Source organism: Elaeis guineensis, chromosome 8 (genome assembly GCF_000442705.2).
Source record: "Elaeis guineensis isolate ETL-2024a chromosome 8, EG11, whole genome shotgun sequence".
Taxonomy (NCBI): domain Eukaryota; kingdom Viridiplantae; phylum Streptophyta; class Magnoliopsida; order Arecales; family Arecaceae; genus Elaeis; species Elaeis guineensis.
The window spans coordinates 23,080,270-23,092,073 of record NC_026000.2 but is presented as its reverse complement, the minus strand read 5'-3'; the positions used below and the strand labels follow the sequence as shown (position 1 = coordinate 23,092,073).

Genomic DNA, 11,804 nt, shown 5'->3' with positions numbered 1-11,804 from the left:
CAAATTAAACACACTCCTGCGCTTCTTAAAACTACTGCAAACATTAGCTTACTACAAATAAGCAAAACAACAGAACTGAAATTATGGATCTTTCTTCTCTGCTCCAAAACTTTCTGAGATTTTCTCATTTAACCTATGCACTTAATTATCCCAATAAGCTTTGTCTGATCGTTCTAGGATTAAGGTGGTTCTACTGCAAAGCTAGAAAGACGAAACAAATTTCCCATTCCTTTTTGAGTTCAAATTCACTATTTCGAAGACACCATGCGAACCTCAAGTCATCCAGCAAGGTTGCTTGGTAAAATGATTTGGTAGGAGAGGACAGAAGCAGAAAGTTGGCTGCCGTTGTTTTTTTTCCCGTGTTGTTCAGATTATTCCAACGAATGCGAGCACAGGAATACTGTTCAAAGATATCTGCCAAATCACCACCATGAAGTATATCTTTGCTCCCACTGTTCATGACTTCACCCTTTGATACTTCATTCCACCAAATTTTTCTACGTACATGACTAAATGAGGAGAGCGGATATACTAAAAGAAAGAAACCAGCAGCTAATCTCCCTTCAATTCTTTTGGTCTAGTTCTTTGTTGGATAAATATTATAAAAAAATTGATTAACTTTTTCATTAACTAACTTATCCATATTCTAGATTATTTTTATATGAATAATATTTATCCATAAAATATAAAGAAAATCTTACCAATCTAAAAGAAGGATAAGTTGTTTTTCTATCAACTAGAAAAAGTATTTTTTATTTTATTTCTAAAATATCTTTAACCTTATAATAATAATAATAATAATAATAATAATAATAATAATAATAATAATAATAATAATAATAATAATAAATTGGTAAGGGTTTATCTTTCTGGACTAACAGTGAAAGTTTCTAATCTTTATCATATTTTTTTTTATCTAAACCCTAAAGAGTTCCGAATTTTGCATAGGTTTGGAGAAAAGAGGTTCATCCCCGTGTTATTTTGTTAATTTATATGGAAATGAGCTTGACATCGGCTACTATGCAGGGCTATATTATCTTGCATGGTTTTCATATGACAAATCATCATGGTGTTTGCTCGGAAATGGAGGAATCTTTATCTCATGTTATACTTCGTCATAGAGTTTCATCTCAGAAATATAAGGAGGATAGCCTCATTGTAGCATGGATCTATTAGTTCATCCTTGACAATTTAGGAGTTTTTGGCAAATTGTTAAAGAGAATTTTTCCTCTAATTTTAAAAGACAGAAGTTGTTCTGAGTTGTTATATTATCTATAATATTTAAGCAGTGGGGAATGATCGCATATTTTAAGATTCAAAACATATGCTACATTAATTTTTCTAAAAGCTTTACTCAAGCTCATGATGAATTCCTTCAATTGGTTGTTACTAAGGGATCTTTGATAACAGAAAAAGCCCATGGCTCTTCTTTTACGGTTTCTACGTCTTCTAGACTAATATATTTTTTGGGAGCCATCACCCCCTCTTTTCTCAAGATTAATATTTATGGCAATGTGTCTGATTTTGGTGGATCTAGCTTCATTATCAGAAGTGCTATTGGTGTATTTATTGTAGCAAGAGGTGTTCAAATTTTTGATATTATAGTTCCTATGGCAATGTTTCATATTATATGAGAAGGTTTGAATCATGCTGTCTACAAACAACAAGCTTCATAAATTTGATTGGACGGTGATTCTATGGTAGTTATCAGATGATTTTTAATCCATCTCTTAATGATAATATGTGGCATCTATTATTATAAGATTGTTGGAGAATACGGCCTCATTAATTGCTTTTGATGTCTCGTATATTTATCGTGAAACTAGTAGTACTGCTAACTGAACGACATCACTCGTGATATAGGATCAATATTATAGGTTATATGGCTAATCTTTCTATACAGTTTTTTAATATTTTATTTTTTAATTCTCTTGAATATATTTATTCATGTTTGGTTTAATTTAATGCATCCATTTGTCATAAATAATAATAATATATTATTATTATCATATTATAGAATAATATGTAATATAATATATAATAATGTTATATCTTAGAAAAGACAAGTCTAATGCTCATTAACCAACCAATGGATGTTCAATTGAAAAGCAAACCGATGGATCACAAATTATTGCATGGATCAAGTCCAACTAGACCGGGGCAAATCTGAAAGCGTATGCGCAGCGGATAACATGCAATATTTGAAATTGGTGAAATACAAGGGGTGATGTGGCATGTTATCCACAATTTAATTTGGCATGGTCCATTGGACCTGGTCCAAGTAATAATTATAATCAATGGATGCAGTATTTTATGATACTCTATTATATATATATAAAACAATACTCTATGGAGGGGTCCTAGAGTGTTGCCAGCTCAGCTTTTCAAATGAGAAGGGTTGCACCATCTTGACTGAACCCAATTCAAAGAAGCCTTTTTCAAAATGTCGCGATTCCTTCCCATCGAAAGAAGGGGACCACTTTCGTTCAATGAAGATGACGACGAGGAGGACCAAGACAACGGTGGAAGATATCGTCAAATCCAGAACGACGATGAGGATTCATCGAAGAGCTGCAGGAAGTAAAGGAGGTTGGACAGGTTCGCCCTAGAGTTCATTCTCCCATTAATCCAAGATCTCCGCCCCCCAGAACTCCTCCTTCTCTCGGCCCATCGACCGTCGCTATGTCAATGAGGATGACGAAGACGAGCAGAATGACATAGACGAAGCTGTGGACGAAGACGATGACAAGGAGGATCAAGACGACGGCAGGAGATATCGCCAGATCTGGGACGATGATGAGGATTCGTCGGAGAGCTGTGAGAAGTGGAGGAGGCTGGACAGGTTCGCCCTAGGGTTCGAATTCGCCCCCCGTGTGCCCCGACCGGTGGCCACACCACCGACGGGCAAGATTCCTGCAAAAAGCTCCCCTGCCGATTGGTCGGAGGATGTGGCTTTTGTGCCTCAGAAGCCACCAAAGAGAGCTTAGGCCGCCTCTGGCGACATCGCCTCCGGCGATGCCGCCCAGGACTTGGACTACAATGAGATCGCCACCGCGCTCGAGAATATCTACAAGCTCAACCCAATGGAGATTTTCGATGTGGAGAAGACCGATCAGTGTGGAAGGTGTTGCCATGGACGGTCAAGGAAAAGGACGAAAGAGAGGGATGGGGAAGAGGGCAATGCGGTGAGGAATAGGATGAGGAGGGTGAGGAGATTGAGTTTGGAGAAGAGGAAAGTTTTAAGGAGGAGGAAGGATGAGGAGGTGGAGATAGTGGCTGCAGGGGATGAAAGGAGGGATCTTGATGAGGATGTGGAGAAGCTATTGAGAGAATCCTCGATATCGACAAATTTGGCCAGCTTGGATTGGAAAAAGATGAAGCTTCCGTCTGTTCTTAGTTCTACCAAGCATAATTGGCTGTTCGAGTTGATGCAACCCATGAAAGTGAGCATTTTGATTCAATTTTTTTGCTAGCAAATGGGTTTATTTCAAGAAAATGGATGAACTGATGTCATCACCATCCCCATCGATGGTGAGGGCTCCACAGCAGCAACCTCCGAGACTGCCCTGCGGGGTTGATGCAGGGGAGTACGTCTTTGCGAGCTCCAGTGTGTATCTAGACCGCTCGAATAGCAACGATGAGATGAGGGACTGCCCAGGGGAAATGGGGTCAGAAGATGCTGTAGACGAGGAAGATGATGATCAATCTGATGGGCTTCCGCCGACTAGGGAGAAAGTTTCAGTGAGAGCTCGGATTCTTCATTCAGAATGCTGGCTGATTCCATTCAAAAGTTTGGGGAGATATATGAGAAGATGGAGAACAGCAAGCGGCAGTAGATGGCAGAGCTGGAGAGAATGAGGAAGGAGTTCCAGAGGGATTTGGAGGTGCATCAGAGGCAGATTTTAAAGAGGGCATAGGCAGAGATTGCAAAAATAAGGGAGGAAGAGGGGGAGGATGAGGAAGAGGAGAGGAGTGAAGATATGAGGACGGGGATCATGAGATCGATGTTTCTGTCGAGAACTTGATCTGGTGTCAATTATTAGTTTCAATTCTTTTTTTAAAATTTTAATTCTCTATTAGTAATCCATTTGTTGAAAATTGAAGATATCTTAATCGACGGAATGAAACCCCGATGAGTGCTTTCCTTAGCCATTCTTTATTTTTATGATCAAAATTCATAATACATCCAATATCAGGCTCTTCATTTACTAGGCATGAACTATTTTTCCTTCGGTTTCTATTTGTTTGTTGGTATAAACAATATGTTTGAGAGATATATTAGGAATGTTATTGGACATCACAGCAGTAAAACAAATGGAGTAGAGTTGAAGGTGGATATGTTTGTTGGATTCGGACTCTTTCATATTTTAATAGACTCTTCTCCATGTTCTTGTCAATACAGAAATTTTTTATGTCAGTTTGTTCCCAAGAGATCAGAAGTTCAAGGACAAGTTCTTGAGTATTGTCAACTCAACCTCTCAAATGAATTTGATTCACTACAGAAAAAATGGTCATTAACGACGCTATTAATGGTCATTAACGACGCTTTAAAGCGTCGCTATTTCGCTTTACGATACTTCAAAAAGCGTCGGCAAAGCGTCGACTATGTAAGAGTGGGGACGAATAGCGCCGACACTTTTTAAAAGCGTCGTTATTTTTTAACGACGCTTTAAAGCGTCATAAATATTTACATTAACGACGCTTTAAAGCATCGTTAAATGTGTCTTAACGACGCTTATAAGCATCGTTAATGTAAATCTTTACGACGCTTTAAAGCGTCGCAAAAGACAAATTTAACGACTCTTATAAGCGTCGTTAATGTAAATCTTTACGACGCTTTAAAGCATCGCAAAAGACAAATTTAACGACGCTTTAAAGCATCGTTAATGACCCCACGTGACAGTACAGTCTACCAAGATGCTTTTCGAAGCGTCGGCTTTTTATCTTTAACGACGCTTATAAGCGTCGTTAAAATAATTTTAACGACGCTTAAAGGTTTTAAGAGGAAAAAAAAAATACATATATTATCTAAAAAAAAAAAAGAATACAATATATTTCTGTATGAAATTATATCACACCTGTACAATAAACATGTACAATACAATAAACATGTACAATCACCACATTCACATTCACACCTGTACAATCACCATCATTCACATCAAAAGTAAGCTGAAATAGAAAATTTAATCAAACCAAAAGATAATATTTTATATAAATAAAAATAAAGTACTAATCGTCCATTATAATCAAGAGTAATATAAATAAATATAAAAATACAACAAAAATAAAATAACATCAATCTGCAGGCGGATGGTCGTCGTTGTCTCCACGTGACGTGCCGCTATCTCGACGGGTGCCTGATATGCCAGGAGCCTACAAAAAATATATCAAAAGCATGATTTGCATATCTATAAATAAAATATATAAATCATTAAATTAATACAAAAATATATATTTAATATTATGTGTTTACCTGAGATGAACCATACATCTCTAATAAAGATGTAAGGCGATCAATCTGTCCCCTCATGGCCTGCATCTCGGCACGGCTCTGTCGCATCTCCTCCATCTCAGCGGCACGACTCTGTCTAATCTCCTGTATCTCCGCCTCGAGTCTGCGAACACGTGAATCCTGAGCATCTGCTGCAGCATGCTGCGTATATCTACTAACCTCAGATAACTGAGTGGGGGTGACTCCTACTCCATAACCCCTCACTCGGCCGTAACGCTCTGGTCCCATCAACTCTGTGAATATCTCGGCCTCGATACGGCTCTGCTGCGTAGATGCTGCGGACTCGTCGTCACGCTCCGCAATGAGAGATGTAGCCCTCTCCTGTATTTTTTTTGAAAACAAGAGTTATACATTAATAGCTAACAAAATTAAATTTAAATCATTGCAAAAAATATAATATTAATAATGCCATACATATAAATCTCTCGACTCATCTCGAACAAAAGTACCATCCTGATGAGTATGAGTCATCCGGTAAAACTCCACTTGTCCGGGTTCCCTCCCATGCTCATCCTCCTACACAAATAATTTCAATTTTAAGCAAACAGTTATGATAATTTAAAAAAATATATGAGTATCATGATACAGACATGGTCCACGATACATAATGATATTAGTTATATAAATATTTGAACATAAAAATTAAAAGTTAATTATGAAAGTTTAAGGAACATACAAACTCCTGTCGGAGTCGTGCATAACTCTTCGACCCCGATGTATGAGGAACAGACTGAGCTGCTCGTGCAGCTCTACCAATAGCAGAATAAGTCTGTAAAATAAAGTAAAGAACTTGTTATATATACAATATATAATAAAAATCAATATTTTTATAAAATATTTAGGAAAAAAAGATAATAAACAGATAATATACCTGTGCCCTCTCGGAGAACCAATAATGAACCAACTCCATCCACTGATGAGGGGGTACATCAGGAGGACAATTCCTAGCAACCTCCTCCTCTGTCATACCCTGTCTCATATAGTCCTTCTTCAATTGTGCTCTATATTCTCTCCATTTGCGGTTGAGAGACTTCATTACAAAATCATGAGTGGATGGAGGGAGAACAAACTTGCTCTATAAAAAAAAAGTTAAATGAAATAAATTATATAAATGATTAACAATTAATATACAGTATGAACATCAATTCATTACCTCTATAACTCGGAGGAGCTCAACTTTGTACGTTGGAAGCATGTCATTCCATTTTGCATAGCCCAACGGACATAGCTGAGGCCTCCGAGCAACAGTCCCCAAAAATGAAGTCAATAAGCAGGCAGCTTTCTTAATTGGCTGACCTAGCTGATTGCACTCCACAACAATCCTTTCGCCCTCACGCATCTGCCACACATCTCGTACTACTGTGGGTCCGCGTCTGGGGCGTACTCTCCCGGATCCGTCTGCAAAAAATACATAAAAGTAACTATATCATAAATATACATAAAATGAAATAAAAAAAAATTACATGAAAGACAATATATACCCTGCACGTGTATCTCATCATCTGGCTGATGAACAGGAGGATCGTGCTGTGCTGATGATGAAGGACAGGGCTCAGAATGCTGTGCAGCTGAACTGGCCTCAGGCTGCTGTGCTGAAGAAGACGTACCGGCCTCTGTCTGTGAAAACTGGAACTGCACACCAGCATATCGTCCCCTGCGACGCATGATGTCACCTAGCATTTATATAAATAAAAGGTAGAATCAGTTAATATATGGAGTAAAATAACATAATAATTAATGCAAAATATATACATCATAAATAATTATTACCAGTAACAATCAAGCAGTAGTGTTTTCTTCGAATTCTGTTCTAACCAACGTCGTCGTAGCATTTAAATCATCAGCTGGCACAAAATTGTAGGGCATACATTGTGTATAAGTGTCATCGTCATCATCCTCTACTTGGTTTCCCATATCATATAAGTCTCTAGGTTTTGTTTTGATGATAGTAAACCAATCTTTATCTTTTGCGTCTTGTACATAAAATACTTTACGAGCTTGAGATGAAAAAATGAATGGGTCATCCTTCAATAACACACCAGTGTGTATCAACCTTGAAAAATTTACAAGTGTAAATCCATTTGCATCTTGTTTCAAACCCCTTGGTGAGTTTATGTCTATCCAATCACATCTAAACAGTACTACTTTAAATTTTCCATAATAATCCAACTCATAGATATCTTTAAGTGCACCATAATAGGATTTTCCATCCGCTTCCACCATAACACCGCTATTCTGTATTTTTCTAAATTTCTCTCGTTCTCTAGTATGAAATTTAAAGCCATTAATTATGAAACCGTTATATCTATTCACAATCTTGTTAGGTCCTCGAGCAAGAGCTATTAGTTCATCTAAATTATTTGTCTCCATCATCTTTGATACCTAACAAAAAATGATATGACGAAGTGCAGTTGAGTTATCTGATATTAAATATGTATCAAAAATTAATATATCCCATAATTAAATATAAATCACACCTGATTCGAAAGCCACATAGGGAATAACTCGACCAACCATCGCTGTTCAATCCTTGCATTAGGACGAATGTTATGATTGGCTCGTCTCTGATAAATTAAAAATTCACTGCATAAAATATAAATATATCATTTATAACATTATATCTAATATAAAATTTAAATTTTGATGTCATTCCTTAAATATACTAACCTGCGATGGTCAGATATTATGTCACTATGAAGTAACACATAACGATGTGCTTGTGCTAAGGATTTTTGATCAAGTACAATACCTTCACCTCTTCCCAAGAATTTTCCAGCAGTTAAGAACTTATACAGTTCTGCATTCTCCACAAAGTCATTATGCCGTTGAGGTCGACTAAAAATAGTCTCTACACCTTGAAGATATCTTGAACAAAATGTCAAACATTCATCCGCAATATATGCTTCAGCAATCGAGCCTTCGGGATAGGCTCTATTTCGCACATAATCTTTAAGACGCATAAGATACCTTCAAGAATTAAATATTTATTAAAATATCAGTATGCTGTTGTTTCTAATAAAATTATCAAAAGATTTAAGGTTTGCAATAATACCTCTCAATAGGATACATCCATCTATAATGTACCGATCCACCAACTTTAACTTCTGAAGCTAGGTGAATGAGCAGATGTACCATAATAGTGAAAAATCCAGGAGGAAAAATTTTTTTCATCTGGCAAAGTGTAATTGTAATATCCGATTCTAACTGATCAAGTTCCCGAGGATCAATAACTTTGGAACATAATGCCTTAAAGAATGACGATAATCGAAGTACAATTGTAACAACTTGTTTCGGCAATGACGATCTTAAAGCTATTGGAAAAATATCTTGCATCAATATGTGACCATCATGACTTTTAAGATTTGAAAGTTTTCGATCCTTTAGATGCACACATCGTGAAATATTCGATGCATATCCATCGGGTACTTTGATACTTTTCAAAACTCCCAAAAAATTATCCTTTTCTCGAGCAGACATTGTGTAACATGCAGGAGGCACATAAATTCTATCATTAGCAAGCATTTTAGGATGAAGTTCCTGTCGGATACCCATTTCTTTTAAATCAAGACGTGCCTTCATGTTATCTTTGCTCTTTCCATCAAGGTTTAAAAATATTTCAAGTAAATTATCGCAAACATTCTTCTCTATATGCATGACATCAAGATTGTGCCGAATAAGATTATGTTTCCAATAAGGTAAGTCAAAAAAGATACTTCGTTTTTTCCATAAATGTTTACTTGGCTGTTGTGTAGATGCTATCTGTGTGTCTTCCTCATTTTTATCCTCGAAATAATTGTCTGGATCTTGAAACAACTCTGCATCTATAGTACTGATACTGACTTCCTCTGGTAACCCTTCGTGCACTGAGCTTTCAACATCATCCCTTCCTCTTTTTTTAGAGGACTTTGAGTGCTTACCATAGCTGTAATTCATGCCATCCATTTGTCTATGAACATCAGTTCCAGAAGATGGAATAGGGGCACATCCCAATTCTATAGTACCATCAAACAAATCTTTCTGAAATCGAAACGGATGATTTGCTTCCAACCATCGACGATGTCCCATGTAACAAAATTTACCTCCATGTTTAACCAAATTGAATGTGTTGAATCTCCACAACAAGGACATGCGACCCGTCCCTTTGTACTCCAGCCAGATAAATTGGCATATGCTGGAAAATCATTAATAGTCCATAACAAAGCTGCCCGTAGTTTAAATGTTTGGCCGTTGGAAGCATCAAATGCATCAACACCCTCCCACAACTGTTTCAATTCCTCTATCAAAGGCTGTAGAAAAATATCAATATCATTGCCTGGACCCTTATCTCCTGGAATAACCATTGACAAGATAAGTGATGATTGTTTCATGCACATCCACGGTGGCAAATTGTAAGGTATCAAAACGACTGGCCAAGTGCTGTAGGTAGAACTCAGGGTCCGAAATGGATTGAAGCCATCAGAAGCTAAGCCAAACCTAACACTGCGAACATCAGAGGCAAAATCAGGATGCCTATCATCAAATGCTTTCCATTGAAGACTATCTGCTGGATGTCTCAACATTCCATCCTTTGTACGTCCTTCATGATGCCATCTCATTGATGAAGCTGTTTTTGATGATGCATAAATCCTTTTCAATCTAGGTATAAGAGAAAAGTAACGCAATACCTTGGCCGGTTTCTTTTTACTCCGCGTTGCATCCAATTCATTCAGTACATCATCTCGATCTTCTTTTTGTGTTATCCATCTTGAAGATCCACATACATTGCATGACTCTTGATTAGCGTTTTTACCCCGATATAACATACAATCTTTCGGACAACTATGAATCTTTTCGTATCCAAGATCCAATTCTTTTACTACTTTCTTGGCTTCATAATACGATGGTGGTAAACGAGTGCTTTCTGGAAATGCATCCTTTAATAACTTGAGCAGCATGGTAAAACTCTTTCCAGACCATCCATTCAAATATTTTATATGAAATAAATGTACAAGAAAAGAAATCTTAGAAAATTTTGTACAACCCGGATATAATTCTTCGTCTGCATCTTTCATTAAGGTGTGATAATGAGCTGTCTCATCATTAGATGTATGTATGGGCTCCTCAACATGCATACGTTCCGTATGCGTACATCCATCAAACATCCCAACTGTTTCTTGTATACTACTGGATTCTCCTAAATTTTGAACATCAAATCCAAAAGCATCTGTGATCAAACCCCTTATATCATCATCTCTTGCAGAATTGTCTTCTAGGCTAGTGGATCCGCAATGAGTCAGGGGTTGGTTACATGATGATGGCAACATAGATTCTCCATGAAAAATTCAGTCGGTATAACCTCTTAAAAAATCATTCCATACCAAATGTTCTTCAACATTTTGTGGATCTAAAGAAGAACTATTTACACATTTCCGACATGGACATAAAATCTTTCCATTCAAACTACTTTTCTCCATACCAAATTTAATGAAGTCATGAACTCCATCTAAATATTCTTTACTATTTCTTGGTTTATTTATCCAACTTTTGTCCATTGTAGGATAAAACTGACCGAACTTGCAATTTATCTAAAAATAAAAAAAATTATACAATCTATATTAATGCAATAAGTAAAAAATATCAGTCATTTCATAAAATCCAAAAAAATAACAGCTACATAAAGTTTACATAGTAAATGCTTGCTATCATCAACTAATAGGTAAAGAAGGTCCTATCCCATTCAGAAAATACATTAATTCTATAGGTCAATTACAAAAATCAAATGATATGCAACAAGAGCCGAAAAAAATTTCGGCAGCATTTCTCCTTAGTTCTTCCGTATAGGAAGAACAAAAGAAAAATACCATCTGAAATTTATTCCGAACCCTCAGCATACCATTTGATTATGGTAATGACCTATAGAATTACTCACATTTTTCAAACTGTCCATACTGGACAATCAATTGATCAATGTACATAATTCTTTTATCCGTACAAAAATAAATAAATGTACGGATACAATAGAATATGTACATTAATCAAAAGATGGGTCTATGTTTCTATGCAATGCAATTTTTTTTTAAAAATTAATTCATAATTAACATTGCCTGGCATTAAATTCACAACCATCACAAAAACACCCATGAAAATCTACTTAGCATGCATTTGAAAATCTAGCCATTTCTGTGATAAAAAGTTGCAACTAATAATACAATTTAATGAGAGATTATCAACCAACTTGAATATTTCACAATGATATAGAAAACTATGCACCATGTGCTCATAATCTCCATATAACAGAAAAGATATTTAA

At 36.4% G+C, this 11,804-nt stretch overlaps 1 protein-coding gene and 1 pseudogene across 1 annotated transcript; one reads left to right on the top strand and one right to left on the bottom strand.

Moving 5' to 3' along the window:
• The first annotated feature begins 3,083 nt into the window (after nt 1-3,083).
• Nucleotides 3,084-4,518, top strand: LOC105037480 (uncharacterized; annotated as a pseudogene).
• A 730-nt stretch (nt 4,519-5,248) lies between these two features.
• On the bottom strand, nt 5,249-6,045 carry LOC140859621 (uncharacterized). The gene is made up of 3 exons (XM_073261511.1): nt 5,930-6,045; nt 5,477-5,836; nt 5,249-5,376 (listed from the first exon to the last, which is right to left on the bottom strand). The coding sequence occupies exons 1-3, from the start codon at nt 5,984-5,986 to the stop codon at nt 5,299-5,301; spliced, it is 495 nt and encodes a 164-aa protein (XP_073117612.1). The 5' UTR covers nt 5,987-6,045; the 3' UTR covers nt 5,249-5,298.
• Nucleotides 6,046-11,804: the final 5,759 nt, after the last annotated feature.

Bases quoted from the DNA above. Each gene is read 5' to 3' on its own strand.
- LOC140859621 (XM_073261511.1), bottom strand. From the start codon at position 5,986: ATGACTCATACTCATCAGGATGGTACTTTTGTTCGAGATGAGTCGAGA. The intron at 5,837-5,929 runs GTATGGCATTAT...AAAAAAATACAG, and splicing joins ATGAGTCGAGAGATTTATAT to GAGAGGGCTACATCTCTCAT. The intron at 5,377-5,476 runs GTAAACACATAA...TATTTTTTGTAG, and splicing joins AGATGTATGGTTCATCTCAG to GCTCCTGGCATATCAGGCAC.